This window comes from Meles meles, unplaced genomic scaffold (assembly GCF_922984935.1).
Source record: "Meles meles unplaced genomic scaffold, mMelMel3.1 paternal haplotype, whole genome shotgun sequence".
Taxonomy (NCBI): Eukaryota; Metazoa; Chordata; class Mammalia; order Carnivora; family Mustelidae; genus Meles; species Meles meles.
Window position 1 is genome coordinate 323624 of NW_025721139.1, and position 18662 is coordinate 342285.

At 37.9% G+C, this 18662-nt stretch overlaps 1 protein-coding gene across 1 annotated transcript in view; it reads right to left on the reverse strand.

Annotated features, from left to right (window-relative positions):
• LOC123936031 (phosphatidylinositol 3,4,5-trisphosphate-dependent Rac exchanger 2 protein-like) overlaps nt 1-18662 on the reverse strand; it is a 41419-nt gene that overhangs the window by 18408 nt on the left and 4349 nt on the right. The window contains exons 2-3 of the mRNA XM_045996824.1: nt 15547-15648; nt 11988-12149 (exon numbers count right to left, since the gene is read on the reverse strand). Coding sequence (XP_045852780.1) covers nt 11988-12149; nt 15547-15642 — 258 coding nt within the window. The 5' untranslated portion in view covers nt 15643-15648. The remainder of the gene's footprint in view (nt 1-11987; nt 12150-15546; nt 15649-18662) is intronic.

Below are 18662 nucleotides of genomic sequence, written 5' to 3' on the forward strand. Positions count from 1 at the left end.
AAAAAACAGTAGAACAAGTCAACAAAACTAGGGGCTGGTTCTTTGAAAGAACTAATAAGATTGATAAACTCCTGGCCAGACTTATCAAAAAGAAAAGAGAAAGGACCCAAATAAATAAAAACACGAATGAAAGAGGAGAGATCACAACCAACACCAAAGAAATACAAACAATTATAAGAACATATTATGAGCAACTATTCACCAGCAAATTTGACAATCTGGAAGAAATGGATGAATTCCTAGAGACATAAACTACCACAACTAAACCAGGAAGAAACAGAAAACCTGAACATACCCATAACCAGTAAGGAGACTGAAGCAGTCATTTAAAAAAAAAAAAATCTCCCAGCTAACAAGAGCCCAGGGCCACATGGCTTCTAAGGATGTCTACCAAGCATTTAAAGAAGAATTTAGTTTCCTGAAACTATTCCAAAAAACAGAAATGGAAGGAAAACTTCCAAACTCATTTTATGAAACCAGCATTACCTTGATCCCAAAACCAGACAGAGACCCCATCAAAAAGAATTATAGACCAATATCCTTGATGAACATGGATGCAAAATATCTCACCAAAATACTAGCCAATAGGATCCAACAGTACATTAAAAGGATTATTCACCACAACCACGTGGGATTTATTCTTCGGCTGCAGGGTTGGTTCAACATCTGCAAATCAATCAATGTGATACATTAATAAAAGAAAGAACATGAACCATATGATACTTTTAATAGATGCTGAAAAAGCATCTGACAAAGTACAGCATCCTCTCTTGATCATAACTCTCCACAGTGTAGGGATAGAGGGTACATACCTCAATATCATCAAAGCCATCTATGAAAAACTCACAGCAAATATCCATTCTCAATATCCGTTCTCAGAGAAAAACAGAACTTTTTCTCTAAGGTCAAGAACACAGAAGGGATGTCCACTATCACCACTGCTATTAAACATAATACCAGAAGTACTAACCTCAATAATCAGACAGGAAAAAGAAATTAAAGGCATCCTAATAGGTAAAGAAGAAGTGAAACTCTTGAGTCTTTGCAGATAGGATACTTTATGTGGAAAACCCAAAAGACTCCACTCCAAAACTGCTAGAACTCACACAGGAATTCAGTAAAGTGTCGGGATATAAAATCAGTGCACAGAAATCAGTTGCATTTCTATACACCAACAACAAGACAGAAGAAAGAGAAATTAAAGAGTCAATCCCATTTACAATTGCACCCAAAACCATAAGACACCTAGAAATCAACCTAACCAAAGAGGCAAGGAATCTGTGCTCAGAAAACTATAATGTATTCATGAAAGAAATTGAGGAAGACAAAAAGAAATGGAAAAGTGTTCCATGCTCATGGGTTGGAAAAACAAATATTGTGAATATGTTCATGCTACCTACCTATAGCAATCTACACATTTAATGCAATTTCTATCAAAATACCATCATTTTTTTTTCAAAGAAATGGAATAAATAATCTTAAAATTTATATGGAACCAGAAAAGACCCCAAATAGCTAGAGGAATGTTGAAAAGAAAACTAAAGTTGGCAGAATCACAATTCTGGACTTCAAGCTCTATTACAAACCTATAATCATCAAGACAGTATGGGACTGGCAGAAAAACAGACACATAGGTCAATGGAACAGAATAGAGAGCCCAGAAATGGATCCTCAACTCTATGGTCAACTAATCTTTGACAAGGCAGGAAACAACGTTTAATGGAAAAAAGACAGTCTCTTCAACAAATGGTGTTGGGGAAATTGGACTGCCACATGCAGAGGGATGAAGCTGGATCATTTACTTACACCACACACAAAAACAGACTCAAAATGGATGGAATACCTCATTGTGAGACAGAAATCCATCAAAATCTTTGAGAAGAACACAGGTAGCAAAACCTCTTCAACCTCAGCCGCAGCAACTTCTTCCTAGAAACATCAGCAAAGGCAAGGCAATTGAGGGCAAAAATGAACTATTGGGATTCCATCAAGATCAAAAGCTTTTGCACAGCAAAGGAAACAGTCAACAAAACCAGAAGACAACTGACAGAATGGGAGAAGATATCTGAAAATGACATATCTGATAAAGGACTAGTACCTAAAATCTATAAAGAACTTACCAAACTCAACACCCAAAGAACAAATAATCCAATCAAGAAATGGGCAGAAGACATGAACAGACATTTCTGCAAAGAAGACATCCAGATGGCCATCAGACACATGAAAAAGAACTCAACATCGCTCGGCATCAGGGACATACAAATCAAAACCACAGTAAGATACCATACCATACCAATGAGAATGGCTAAAATTAACAAGTCAGGAAACAATAGATGTTGAAGAGGATGGGGAGAAAGGGGAACCCTCCTACACTGTTGGTGGGAATGCAAGTTGGTGCAGCCACTCTGGAAAACAGTACAGAGGTTCCTCAAAAGGTTTAAAATAGAGCTACCCTATGACTTAGCACTCTCACTCCTGGCTATTTACCCTAACAATACAAATGTAGTAATCTGAAGGGGTACATGCACCCAAATGTCTACAGCAGTAATGTCCACAATAGCCAAACTATGGAAAGATCTGCAAGATCCCTGAAGATCTCTTCTGAACCTTCTCCAGTTTGTGAGGGTCTCCCTCAATACGGAACATCTCCAGAAGTGAACACTACCACCCAGATGCAAGCTGGCGAATAAATCATGTAGTGATATCAGTATTTCTCCAGACCCCTACAACATATATCTTGATTCTATAAGATTGGATTAACACATTGATGGCAATCCCATCTTACAGCTAATTCCAAGTGCTCCATTAGTCAACAAACGCCTCTGGATCATTTTCCTCTATTGTATGCTGAGTTTGACTTTTGATTTAATCTAGATTGGTATCATAGCAAACTCTCAAACCCCTTACTAATATTACAAATACATTATGTTTGGGGGCACCTGAGTGGCTCAGTTGGTTAACTGTCTCTTTTCAGCTCAGGTCATGATCCCAAGGTCCTGGAATGGAGCCCTGGGTCAGGCTCAGCCTGCCTCTCCCTGTCCCTGTCCCTCCACTTGTGCTCTCTTTCTCTTTCAAATAAATACAATTTTTAAAAAATCTTTAAAAACTACATTATGTTTAAGTCATTACCATAAGTTCCCATTAGCTCCTAGCTCCTGATCAAAAACCAGAATAATATTAATTGACCTCTGTGAGGTAAAACACTTCTTTTCAAAAACAGCCCAAAGCATCTGTTTAATAATCTATTAATGAAACTTTGTGGGGTAATGACATCGAGCCCAACAATCTTGTTATCTTTTAAAGTATATCTCACAATATAAACATAACATCACTCCTATTATATTTTACTAAATCCTACCAAGACGTTTCTATCCCTGTAATGATATGTCTTTAATATTTAACAGCCAGCTTTAAGAATCAGTACATTAGGTACCTTTACCATCTTCTACCAGAGTAGAATAGTAATAGTATTAGATAATAGTAAACTACTACTGTCACATGAAATGTCCATTAAATAAATCCCAGAGGACTGCTTACACACTTAAAGGAATCTGTGTTGAACATACACATTTGTCTAAAAAAACTCCTTCTAAATGAATGGCCTATAGCATTTCTCTTTATACCATGTGTATAAGCTGTAAATGGTCAAGAAGAACCATTGTGCCCTTGATTTACCATGATTGAATCTGTGCATTATTACTAGGACAATGGCAACTAGAAATCAGTAAGAATCTCTTAACTACAGAGACATACAATGTTAGAAATATTAAAAATTTGACCAAGTGTATATACCATCTTCTGTATAGTCATGATATGCCTCTCACTTCAAATCCATCCCCTGTACAAGTAGACACTTAATAAGCGTCTCTTTTAAAATAATGTTGTGTTATTTTCCCCTTGCTTACATGATAAATCTACCTTTCTCTGTAGCTAAAACAAAAGAAAACAAAACAAAACCCTCATGACTTTATCTTTAAAGTAAATGAAATGTATGATATTTCGAAATTACATGCAATTTTTTTTCATTTACCTAGAAATCCCAGGAGAGCTTCTGGGGTTAGAAATAAAGAAGTCAAGCTACAAAATTCACGGAAGAAATTGAAATATAGTATGGCTATGAACATCAGATTACTAGGTAAGAGTCAGGAGCACTAAAGTCTATCAAAATGACAACATCAGGCAAGTGAACTAGAATATAAAAAATGTCAAAGCAGTAAAACAAGCCAGGCAGATCATCAGAAGACAGCAAAGCCTCTAGGGCAATGGGTCTCAAAGGTTAGAGTTTGGGAGACACACCTGATATGCTTCTTGAAATTCCCAGGTTCCCTGGTCCTACCTTCGGAGATTGAAACTGAGTAAAGCTGGGGTAGGTCCCACGTCATTCCAGTAAATGCTGATGCATGTGGAACACTCTAAGTAAAATTGCCTTGGAGGCTTTGAGTACCTGATTCCAGGTGCTCAAGTGATCCTATGGCAACCCTGCTGACAGGGAGATAGAGGTGAGTACAGGTCTCTGCCTGAGGTAGTCCTGACTGCTTCCTAGTCCCAGGGTAGATAGGCATTGATCATGTTACCATGGTCGCAAATATACCACATGGTCACCTCTGGTATATTTCATCACTGGTGAATATTCAATTATACCTAAGTAATGTTACATAACCTAGTTAGTGTTTTATCTTCATTTTGAAAATTGATGCTAATTTTTAAATCTAGAAATCTGTTCTTTGGCAATTCCATATTTAGTCATTGAACAATCATGTATGATAAACACTTTTCTCTAGATGAATACTAAAGTCAGGGTTTTAACATTTCTATAACATGCCAAACAATGTGTTAAACATTTTTTCCTGGTATAAATCTCTAGCAAGTAGGCTTCTCTGTAAAGTTTTAGGAAGCAAGAGGGAGAGAGGGAGACGGGAGTGAGGAAGAAAAGGAGGAAGGGAGGAAGGGAGGAAGGAAGGAAGGAAGGAAGGAAGGAAGGAAGGAAGGAAGGAGGAAAGAAATATGGTGGGAGGACAGGAAGAAGGAAAATAAAAGAAAGGGAAAGATGTTTGGTTAGATCAGTTTTGTACAGTCTTTCATGGGTCACCAAGTAGATGTTGAAGGCGGCAGATTATTTCACTATGGGAAAAACCCTATAGAAATACTTTTACAAAGATGGAATTTCATGTGCCTGTGAAAAAAAATATTGCCCATTAAAATAAGCTATTTTAACAGTACAGTGATATATCATAGAGTCATAAACGAACATTTGAAGGCAAGGTATAAAGAATTATTTTAAAAAGTAAGAGGGGGGCGCCTGGGTGGCTCAGTGGGTTAAAGCCTCTGCCTTCGGCTCAGGTCATGATCCCAGGGTCCTGGGATCGAGCGCCGCATCAGGCTCTTTGCTCAGCAGGGAGCCTGCTTCCTCCTCTCTCTCTGCCTGCCTAGTTGTGATTTCTCTCTGTCAAATAAATAAAGTATTAAAAAAAAATAAGAGGGCTTTTATAAATCATTAATTTTGGACTATCCGAAAGCTATTGCCCATAATGTAATATGTATATGTACATATTGAATACAGATTTTTTTTAAAGATTTTACTTATTTATTTGACACAGACAGAGAGAGATCACAAGCTGGCAGAGAGGCAAGCAGAGAGAGAGGGGGGAAGCAGGCTCCCTGCTGAGCAGAGCCCGGTGTGGGGCTCGATCCCACAACCCTGAGACCATGACCTGAGCCGAAGGCAGAGGCTTTAACCCACTGAGCCACCTAGGCGCCCCAGTACAGATATTTTTAAATAATGTGTTTACCCATATGATTCAGACTTTTGCTGTCTCAGCAATCCCTTAAAAAATAACCAAAATAATGTACTTTTTTCATCTAGATGATTTATCCTTTTTAACATGCATTTCCCTTTAAGAAGCAACATTTATCATGTAAAATCACACCTGTGATGAAGTATATATATATATATATATATATATATAACTAAATACAACAAAGCCCCAGCAAGGACGTTCCATGGATGGTTCTAATCCTGACCACTTTTATTAAATCAGGAAAGGGAGGCTGAGTGGCCGTTCAAGGGGAGAAGTAACCACCCATTAATAACTGCACCATGGGTGGGAATCTACTCATCCAGTGCCTCTCCTTCCAAAAGCTTCTCTTTCTAGTCCAGTCTGTGGAAACCTATCTCATCCCTCCTCCTTCACCTTGGTCCCAGCAGGTGCAAAGGCTTGGGACTTGACCCCTGTTCCAGATTCTAGTGGAAGAAACAGATATGAAAGCATAGAATTAAATGCAGTGTGATCACTGCAGTAACAGAGTAGCAACAAAATGAGAGCTGGCCTGAATTAACACTCTTAGAGATAGCTGTGTGTGTATGATTATTTGTTTATCATTAACTATATAGTTCACTCCATATCATGGTTTCAGGTTTCAATCACTCGTTAGGGGTTTTCTTTGTCAGACATACAAAGTACACCATTTCAGTATCACCTTCTGATAGGGTGAAAAGATCAGTCTGAAATGGATGGAGCAAACCATGACTTCAGTCACTAAAGCCAGGACCCAGTGGCAGTCCATATTGGCAACCCTCCCATGACTTCAGTCACTAAAGCCAGGACCCAGTGGCAGTCCATATTGGCAACCCTCCTCACCAATGGCTCCTCTTCCCACTGTGGGTGTCTCATGGTCAAGATCCAGCCAGAAAATGGTGACAATTCAGAATCTAATTTGTTAAGAAGCTGAATAATTTTGATTCTATGAATTGGAGGTATAGTCAGGTGTGAATTATATAGTCAGCATACATGAAAGACTAGTAAATTCGAAGTGCCATTACAGAATTTAATGTAATTTAATTTAATGTGGAATATGATGAATTTCCATAGGTGGACACAAGTTAGGTGACAAAGTATGCTTTCAGAAAATGACAACACCCAGAAAAGACAGGAGCGTGTGGATTTATTTTATGGCCCCTTTTCTAATTTCCAGTGTGTCTTCAAACATTAAAATGATTTATGAAGCACTGCAACAATAGAACAAAGCCCCACCTCTGAAAAAGACCCAATGAAAATACTATTGCTAAACCACATCTGGATTATTTGAAAGGTAAATCTTTTTATGTTAAGTTCTCTTAATATGTTATGGAAGGGTTCATTACTGATTCTTTGCAGCTATGAGGAGGCAAAAAATCACTATAATAGGAAACTAGTCACTAATTATCTGACCCCACTGTCAGCGCTCCCTGCTTAACACCAGAGTCTACCCCATTCATCTTGTCAACTCAATGTTGAATGTCAATACTGGAAAAATGCAGACTGCAGAGAGAAGGCATAATCTTGGCAAAGGAGGAGGATGACAGGAGGCCCTGAAACTTCCCCCAATCATATACAAAGCACTGACAGATGAAGATCTAACAAGAGCTAGACCCACTCACTGTGGAAGAAAAGAAAATTGACAAGAATGACAACTAGGTGAGCGTCTCATAAGAGAATGATTTCAGTATCAAAGGAGTGTCTCGAGAAAATGAATGAAGCATTTGAATATTCTTTCAAAAAACCTTTTAAATCTACTAGAAAAGTTAAACATGAAATGAAGCATATCACATCATTTTATCATAGACTGTCATAAAATGTATGTCCCACAGCAATATTCAGCATTTGGTTCACTCTTTTTGAGATTCAATTTATTAACTGATGTTTTAACCTAGATTCTGTCATCTATTAGATAAAACTAATAACATAAATGTTCGTTTTATCGAAATGAAGTCCCAATCAACCTTCCCCCCTCCCACTCAGGAAATTCTGCTCCCTTTCTACATAGATTGACTTTCAATGGCCTTCTTCCCAAACCACCTGTCCTTAAGTAACAAGAGCCATCTATAAATCAATTCTGTCTCAAGGCAGTAGACAAATTTGTATCTACCAAATCACCTTGTAGAAAGAAAAAAAAATTCTCATCACAACCTCTGTTAGACTCATACTCATAAAGTAAGAGAACATGACTTGAAGTCAATATACTGTCAGACACAATCATATATAAAAAGCAGGAAATGGATGTTAAAACGGTTTTGTGCCATTATATTTCTCCACGCAGAAAGCCAAGAGGTGTCAAATTTCTATTCTGTTTCTATTTCATAAAATGCAGTAACTATTTTGATCTCATTTTTTCCAGCACCTTCATATGTTAATAATTCTCCCTCTTATCTTTGAATATGATTGTTTTCAGATTTGAGAGGTCTATTCCAAACAGGGCTATCACGGATATAAAGCTGAATTACCAAGTGATATAATGCTTTTTGATACTCCCTTGTTGACAGAGTTCATTAGGACTCCAAAGATTAGAGTTACCATTACAATACTATCAATCAGCCAAAAAGCAGACCAAGACGGCGACTGGTCCTGCTCTATGAAATGAATCAGTGACTCTGATTAAACAACTAATGAACTTCCTTTCCAAGCACACTGATCACTGCCCTACAATTACCTTTGGTAGAATATCCTGTGCAATGCTCTGAATGTTGGAGAAGACATAAAACTGAGATATCATAAATTAGACTAATAAAAGGCAGAACTTCAAATCTGAGCAATTAAACTACAGATCTTCTGTAATGGCAGTCACTATGTAAATGATGACAAACACCTAATTTCTATAGTAAATTTACTTCTAAATGGCAAGCAATCAACGTAATCTAAAGAATTAGCTTAATTTTTTTTCTGAGTAGATACAATATTACACGGTGACAAGGAATATAGGTTTAAACTCTGCCATCCATTAGCTATAAGCACTTGGGGTAAATCATATGGGCCCTCACTTTTTAAATCTGTGTAATGGGGATTATAAAACCTCAGCCAACGGTTAAGGGCTCACCAAGATTGCATACAATGGAAGATCAGCCTTTCCTCAAAAGGGAAGTGGCTGACTGGCCAACAAGGACCTCTGTCCTCCCCTAGGCAAGACTACAGGAATCTTAGATTTTGATCTTGAATCTTGAGTGATGTAATAAAATGGTAGAAAACATTATTAGAGTCTATCCATTTTACTCAGGGCACTGATGAACCTACCTACCAGTTTTGGCTGCCTAGACACCCTTGAGAGTGTAGCTTTTCTACTGATTCTGTGAGCTACTCCATATCTTTTAAAATTAATTTTTCTTTTAGTTTCTGTGACTTGGAGGTATCTAACCTTAAGTGAAGTGATATAATACCCTCAGTAGTCAGGAGCTTGTATTAGACAAATAGGAATTTCTCAACGGTAAAAATCCTACCATTGAACCAGAGCTTTAAAATACTTCTCATTTGCATAGGATTTTACAGTATTCAAAGCACTTCCACTTATTTCGTTTGACTCCTATAATAATCCACATACTATGTGGGAGAGGGCTGATATATCATCCCCAAAGTAAGGGTTAGAGTCCGGACTACAGAAAATCATGTTTCACCTCTGTGTTATCTAATTTGGGACCATAGATTTCAATCACTTGTTTACCTAAATTCAACATAAAGGAATGTAACGATAATTTATAGCACAAAATATTAGACAGGCAAGATACCAGACAGATTTTACTATAAAAAGCCTTCATTTGATTAATGAGAAAATAAGACTGGATAATTAAGTGACTTACATGAAATAAATAATCCACCTAAGGTGAAAACAATGCTAATTCATGCTGTATCAAATTCAGATCCCATTCAAGAAATTTTATAGTTACTGGAGCGAGGGTGTCATCCCTCAGGTGGTCCTCAAGGGTCTGCAGGAGCTTGGGGAAGGAACTAGACAGGGAGTTGTTTCCCAGCCTTCTTAGCTCAAGACTTCTCACCTCAAAGGCTTTTTAAGGAACTCTCCATTCTTGGCCAGCCTGCCACCTGACATCTGCCCTTGGCGGTGTCCTAATCCCACGAGAGCTACTCTAAACATACACAAAGCTCTCTGCAAGCTGAGCAGTAATCTTTGTTTGCAATTCAGAGAAAGCTCTGTAACTATCCTCCTTCCCTCCCAGGGCCTGCATTCATCCTGTAAGACTACCCCTCTCTCCTGGACAAATCGGGAGTCCTATCAGCAGTTTCTCCAAAGCTTCCAGGAACAGACCAGGTGTGAGTATTGTAAGAGCTTTCCCCCTCTCTCCAAGCTGGTGGACTGAGATGAGGAATCATGTTCTTATCAAAAGTTGCCAACCAGTTAGCTGGGCATTCCTCCAAGCTCCGTTCCCTCAATGTCCCAAAACCCCCCAAAGTAGCCTGGCTGTGTCTTATGCAATTATATTCAAATCCTACTCCAATAGAATCTGCGTCACTGCCCTTTTTTGGGACCTGAACTCATATGATCTCCTCTGTGCCTGCTGGGACTGTAGTAATATCTGATTTCCTGCAGCCAGTTTCCTCTGTCCCGATGCTGCATTTTCCTCTTGCACTTCAACTGTTTGTTGTAAACAGAGAGCGCTGGTGAGATTGAGGCACCCCCTGTTAGGGACTGTAAGTAACGGAACATGATCCACACACATTCTTCCTCTGAGTAACTGCCATGCCCAGAGCAAGAAATATCAACTTTTTAAAGAATCTCTTAATTCTGCAGTAGATACATTTTTTTTTTAGAATATACATGAGGAGGAACAAAATTATGACAGATTCCATTCCCCTAGAGTACCGAGAAGAACCTGTGAGGTTTTGTTTTGGGAAAAGGCCTGGCAAATATCAATGAGAAACCCTGCAGTTTAAAGCATGTTCAGTTTTTCTTCCAATGCTCGCGTGACAACAGAACGACAAAAGCAAACTTCAGTCCATTTTCCTCAACCCAGCAGGCCAAGCGCTCCCCAAGAAAGGAATTATCATCATGAATCAACTGCAAAACACACAACCATTTTAACTGACTGAAATAATTAGCATTCATGCTGAAATGGGAGGTCCCCCTGGACACTTGAAATGAAAGAATATAGATGAAGAGAAAACTTCCATCCTAGCTGGATTTGAAAATTTCATGGTGAAGGGTGGATAAACTGGTGAATTCCCAGAGGTCAACGTTTGAGGTTTCTTTGCAAATCTGAATGGATATAATTTTTGAATGGATTTAATTTTAGATCTAAATGGAAACCAACATATTGAAGATATGAAACAAATCAGTCAATTATAAGGTCCTAAAGATACAAAGCAATTCTATCGAATTTGTGTGAAAACATTATTTGGTTGGAAACATTTTAAATCTTCTCTATCCCTTTAAAAAATGTCTTAATTTCTTTACTTTATAAAACTAAATGATCCCGGTTGAAAGCTCATCTCATCTCAATTAAGTCAATTTAAAGACAAAATTTCAGTTTATGCTTTATATAGCACTAAAATAACACAGGGCTCCAACCCCATGAAATAACAAGGATTCAAAGTTACCATGGATGAAAACATATAACAGAGTCTGAATATCATTCTTTGTTTGCTTCTTTTATCATTTAAAAAAATCTTTCTTTAATGAGTCCTAAATCCGTAAGACTTTTCATCTTGAATGGACCTTGAAAATCACATCATAAGACAGTTTCTTCACTTAGAAATGATGAAATAATTGCAAAGAAATGCAGTTTAAGAGATTAAGTGATCTTAACATGAAATTCATCATCAAACACCTAATTTAGAATCTGAAAATAACAGTATCATAGAACACATACGGGGCGTTACTCCCCTTCCTTACTCTCTCCAGGTTTCAGGCTATGTACTTATTGATCAAAGGTAGGCAGGGAAAAGGATAATCAAGATGCACAAATACTGAAATACCAAAGCTTATAACCCACACAACATTAGAAGGCTCTATGACAAAGCTTTCAGGTTGACGTTAAGTCAATTAACTTGCCACTCTAAAGAGATTTAAAAATAATAATGACAGCACTTTGCAGAAATGGTTATAGCCCTCTGGCATTATCTGGGAAAATGACCATTTATGGCTCCATCCACTGTCAACAATTCTACATGCAGCATAAGACATAACACAACTATTTTAAGCTCCACTGTTGAGTAGAGTAAATGTACCTCCCAGCCTTCAATGTGAGACTGCCATTCCTCTAAAACTTCTAACTTCTCCATCTGCCTCTTGGCCTCGTTTATGTTGGGGTAGACAGCTTTCATGGCTTGGAGGGCTTCCATTACTGCTGCGTAGACACTGTGTTTCCTTGGAGTCCGCTTCAGCAACTCCTGTTTATACACAAAAAAAACCTAATCGCCCTTTGATCTTCAGCTTTCTGGTATAGCAGGTTCAGAATGACCAGGAAATGAGAACTGCAGAGATCGTGAGAGCCACCTTCAGAAGGGACATCACAAACTCCACTGAAATTCAGATCAATGAATGTACGTTACCCTGACACACATTTTGCAGCTCCTTTAATTTTTTGGCCTTAAAATTATTTTGTTTTAAAAACTAAATTAGATTTCTCCTTTTGAATTGTCAAATATCTCACCTGCAGCATGTAATTTGTTTATAAGATTGACCTCTGCTCCAACAGAAATAGAACTCTGTATGTCTTCCTAGAGTCTTAGCGGAACAGTAAGTCTTTAAATAAATATGTCCCATAATTTCAAAAATAATTTCAATGCCTTATTTCCTAAAACACTTTTGAGAAACTACAAAAACATGCCATGAGTAAAGCAAAATTTTTAAATGATGTCTTATACTCTAGCAAAATAAGTAACTTACAAGTTCCATGATACTCCATCACTAACGGAGCAATTTATGCTATTTACACCAATAACTCAGTTTCACTTTCTACAGTGAATGAATTGCCATAGGCCTCTCCAAAGCTTTTTTTGTTGTTGTTTTGATTTGGGTTTTTTTTTTTTTTTTTGGCATTTTATGGTTTTGTCCATTCAGGATATCAGAGCAAGCGTGATCTTTAATCTTTTAAATATATTAAAAGGTTTTGTTTAGAAGCACGAAATTAAACATCTTCACCCACTGTCTAGACAGTTGTGACCACATTGCTTTTTCATTAGTCATTTGTCTCTTTACTACAGTTGCCATCATCACATTAACTAACACAATTACAGAAATCCTGGGGCAAGTCTTTAAAATAAGTTTCTTCATTCTTAACATCCAATGGGAAACTATGCAGTTGTTATACTCTCTTGAGGTCTGTTGCTGTTGAAACTTCTGCCATAAACTTTGACCCTGCATTCAGTATGTTCACATTCCGTTCTGCAGGGCTAGCACCAGAAGAGTGCACATTACATCACTCCCAAGACAAGATTTAAAAACTTATGTTGGATCACAAATCCATAAAAGAGATATGCTGGCTTCTCTAAAAATTCTAAAGTGCAGAAGTATTTGTAAATTATGTGAAGTGGTCAAGTCAGTCTGCAGACTGTGATTTGAGGTCCTATGGAATTGTGCCAGTGCGTATCTGTGAAGTTGAGACATGAATGTAGACAATGTGAAACAGCAAGAAAAATGAGTAGTACTAATCGTTTGTCAGTTACTTTTAATCAACATTGTACTGGTTGGCCATGCCAATAATTTCAAGTTCCACAAAGATGACCGATAGATTGTATAACACACAGCCTAACCCCTAATGCTTTTCTCCGAATAAATAAAACCAACCAAAATCAAAGAGACTATAGGCACAATGGTACAACAACAACAAAATTATCAACACCAACATATCTACTACACAAATAAATAGTTTCTTCATGTTTCTTTGTGAAGATAATCATCCAAAGAAGGGGAAAGATGTCATCTTTCCACTTCTCGAAGGAGCTCTGAGTTGATCTTTTTCTTCCTAAGCAAGGATGTGTCCATTGTTCTATCTTTGGAGAGGTCAGATCAGCCAACCCTATCTGGTGGTCATCCCCATCCAGAAGTGATTTAGAACAACTACTTAGCATGATATCCTTCTCTTAATAGCACTATCCCTTCTGACTCTTACAACAAACAAATGCCTGGGATTCCAAAATCAGGGCCAGGAATAGCTGACGTGATCTGAGTCACCAAGTCAAGAGTCTGAAAGGACTCTCAGAAAGACAGGAGTCACGTTTGCCCCAATCTTACTGAACTGAAGACCATATTAAAGGTCTGCAAAACTGAAGATCCCCATGTTAGCTTCCCTCTGTGGCTTAAGCAAGCAATTTTGACTTGTTTTTTTAATAAGGAGAAATTGTTTTCAAAGAAATTTTACACAAAAACCCAATTATGCAACTCATGGAAGTTGTAGTTAAAAAATTTTTTTTAAGTTCAAATTCCTTACATTTGTTTCTCAAAAAGTAAATCAATAAGAACACCAGTTGATATGTGCATAACATATTGAAATATTTTAAAAATTTAGAGAGCAAGCAGTAGTTCATCTATTAAGATAAATCAGAATCAAATATATATGAATAATAGCAGCTAACATATACGGAGTACATAATAACTAACATATACGGAGTACATACTGTGCTAAATGATTTGCATAAAAGTTGAATTACTATTTTTATGTAATACATTTTCCATATGTGTGTATGTATATATGTATATACACACATACACAGACATACACATCCATTATACACATCCTTGCAGACATACGCTACAATTTCATCATCATTTTTTCTGCTTCATTAATAAAAACCCAAGGCTTTAAGAAGTTAGATTATGTGGGGGCACCTGGGTGGCTCAGTGGGTTAAAGCCTCTGTCTTCGGCTCAGATCATGATCCCAGAGGCCTGGGATCCAGCCCCGCATCCGGCTCTCTGCTCAGCGGGGAGCCTGCTTCCCTCTCTCTCTCTCTCTGCCAGCCTCTCTGCCTACTTGTGATCTCTGTCTGTCAAATAAATAAAAATAAAATCTTAAAAAAAAAAAAAGAAGTTAGGTTATGTGTTCAGTCATAGTAAGCAGAATACTTAGGATCTGAACTCAGAGTTCCTGTGCTCAACCGCCAACCCAAACTGCTGTTCTAGTTCCAAGAAGCACCATTTCCAGAATTGCTATTCTAATCTATTCACATATTCTTACAGTACAAGCATAATTAGCACATTAAAATGTGTATTTCACAGTAACACTTTTAGTCATTGTAATGAGACAATGGCCTATGACTATTAATGCATCCACAGGCAGTATTTGCTTAGCACGGTCGTTCTACATCCTACCATTTATTGTCCCATGTGACCCACAACATTCCCTGAATACTGATTCAAAAACCAAACTGTGAAATTAGGTAACTTTCACTTTAAGTTCATTAGCATCAAGAGGAGACCAGTGTAAGGGGAAGTCAAAAAATACAACAATAGTGGATTTACTTAAGATAACGAACCCTGTAGACAATATGCAATATAAACTTGTCATAAGGTATTTAATGGGATCTATCTTGAAACTAATGCATTTACTCTAAATGAAACTCAAACGGATAAGTTTTCTACAAAGAGCACTAAAAAGTCTCTTTTCCTAAAAGATTTGTTTCCTAATCCATATATATGTGATGAAATAGCTATTTTCCCTAGTAAGTATAATCTGCCCTTTTTTTAGAAAATCAGATTATTTAAAAGAAAAACATTTTAAAGCAAAATATGCAGCAAAATATGCAGATACAAGGAAAATACTACAGTGAAATAAACACATAAAATACCTTCAAAAGGAGAGGGTATTTGCAAATTCTTTGTATTGGTGTTACTAAATATCCTTCCAGGGGAACATCTGTATTCTTCCGTCCTCCAAGTAGCATGCAGTTCTGCAGTGGAAATAAAAATAATTAATCGCAATTTTTTAAAGCTGGAGCCATGAAATTTTCTTCTATCATAAAATTTTCTGCTAAAATCTTTTGAAAGCCTGTCTTTATACCTTCTTTCTCTGAGATGAGCCTGTGAAATCACAAAGAACATTGACAGAAGACAAAGAGAAGTATTTTCGTATCACGTTAGTTATAGAAACCAAAATAAGTTTTAAATACATACCTTTAAAATTAATTTTTATGTACTATCCTCTAAAGTCTGAGGAAAAAGAAATAGGATAGAGATGGAGGAATAAATGATGGGTAGGTGGATGGATGGATGGATGGACAGATGGGTGGATGAATGGACTGATGGATAAATAAATAACAGACAAAAAGATACACAGATCAATCCTGCTTATAAAAGGAGTTGTGTTGTAGCTGAATTGTGGTGTTGTGCTGTGTTGTAAAGAGCAGGGCCTGAAGACAACCGGGTTCTATACATCCTCACCACTGACTAGTGATGTAACTTTGGGTTGATTTCAGAATGCTAGTTTTCCTGCCTGTAAAACTGTCATGTTTTAACCAAGTGATTGCTCAGTCACTTTTAGCTATAATACCCGACCAGTGACAATGGCCAGTCAGTCTCTGAGAAGGAGGTCAGGTATGATCACCAGAGAGGCAAGATGAACGGAGAAATCTCAAAAGCAGCAATAAGAATAACATGAAATAGAAGGAAAATCAACTCTGATTAAAAAAAAAAAAGCCTATATCCTCTGAAGCATCTGGTCTTTATTTTATAATTTAAGTATCAATTTAAAAAAGAAAAAGATTAGAAACTTGTGCCAAATCCTTTTCCTACAATGCCTATCAGAGCGACTGGAAAAAAGAAAGTAGTCGATAAATATGTAATAAATGGAGAAAAGGGCTCCTCAGATATCATACTGATAATTTAGCAACCTTTATACCAGCATTTTACAAGGGATGAGACTACTGTCCTACATTCACTGAGAAGAGAGACCAAGAGCTGAGCAGGAAAGGATGAAAATGAAAAGACTGGGGGTAGCAGTATCTGCCCCCCAGCCCCAAATGTCGTGAGCAACTTGGCTTTAGCCAAGTGTATTTGAGTCAGCAAAACTAACATCATGACTTTAACTTCACCCAGACACTTTAGAAGACAGGGGAGCAAAGAAGTGTCCTGACTCAAGCATGCTCTTTGAGGGCTTCATCCCCCCATTGCAATCAGTTTATCAAAATATTTTTTCCAACCCCACATGGTGTTGTCCCCAGAGGAACCGTATGAAACACAACTATGTACATCTCACTGTATTTTCAGTGATGTTTCAGCATCCTTACATACGTTAGCGCCCCTTATAAACACAGCCACCCCTTTCCCTAGCCCCGCGTTGAGGTACCCTAAGAAATTCATGACTGCTTAACACACTGTTATTTCCTTGTCTAAGAGGACTGTACAGATCATGAACTGTCTTCATAATAGCAGAGGTGGGTTGTCACTTTAGACTGGCTTAAGAAAGCCAACTCTCTCTCCATGCGTCTACAAAGAATATCTTCTAAATGAGCTCCCACAGATCTCCCTGATGATGAAAACTGTGCCAGCATACCCAAGTACCCAAATAATACCACCACCAAATCTGTACTCTTACCTGTCTTCCCAAGGGTGACTGTTATTATCCCCCATTTTATGGAGATGGAAAATGACACCAGTGATAAAATCAATTTCTTAAAGTCATTCAGGTAATTAGAGATCACTTAGTACCAGAGCAGGTATTATAAAAGCCAGGTTTCCTACCAGACTATGCTGCAGGATCATCTAAAAACCAACACACTTTGGACTTGACTGGCATGGCTTGACACAATTCAGTCAATAAACTAGATCAAGGGGATCAAAGAGTCAACTGTGCTGAGAACAGACTGGATTCACTAAGACAATGAAGTTTTAACACCTCCTAAAAAGCTCTAAAATTTTAGTGGCATAGAAGCCTCTTCTGGCTGTGGCAGAGAAAAGGGATTAGTAAATCCTCTTCCTAAAAAAAACAACTGTAACCTCAGCAAAACTGTCGAAAATATCAACTTCAGGGCTCTGGAAATCAACTAAAGTCAAACAAAAAAACAGAGAAGTGTTTTTTCCATGAAAAACTGCGGAAATTTCTGGTAAGAAAGGTGGGAGTCTATAGCATTCTCACAAGAGCTTCTCCCACCTTCCCCCTGCCTCCCCGTGCTTCCGCCCTCCTCAGCTCGCCCTGCACAGTGGCCCTATCAAAATGGTGCTTCCACAGTGGCTCTCCTGCAGTGGCCGCATCACAGGGGCCCTGACATAGTGATAGACCCTGAAAACCTGCTTTCAGGTGGGGCTGCAGAAAGTAAATATCTCACTCCTGAGGGCGTTGTCAATAAAGTTAGCACACTATATAAGAAAAATGGAGAATGCCCACAATTCCCTTGGCCTGAGATTATAGCCCTCTTTGGAGCAGATATCAGGCTGTGCATCTGTAAAAAAGACCCAAGGGGGAAGAGGTGTCCCCATGGAAAGAAAAACCTAGATCTGACTTGAAAACTGCCTACTCTCTGAATGTCTCCCCCACCCCCCTAAAGTAACACATAGATCCATAGACAAGATGATTAACGATGTTTGGTCACCTCTGACAAACCACCGACAGAACTAAGTTAAGCAGTTACTGGAGTGACCCCTAAAAAGAGAGGCTAAATTAAAAAACAAAAAATTGAGTAGAGAGAGCAGTTGCACATACAAGAGTCACAGGTTCTTAAATCAAGTCCAGGAAAGTTACAAAAAGACAAAACAGAACAACACAAACAAAAAACAACAACCAACTTCAGGAAATAGACTTGATAAATTAAGATGAATAATGTTCTTAGAGCAATCACCCCCCCAAAAAAATAGTTCAAAAAAATCAAAAGAGGAAATAAAACAGTACACTAAGGAAGGTAAGGGAGGAACAGAGGGGTAACAACAAAAACACATACAGAAAAAACAATAAAATGGTACCTGTCAATAC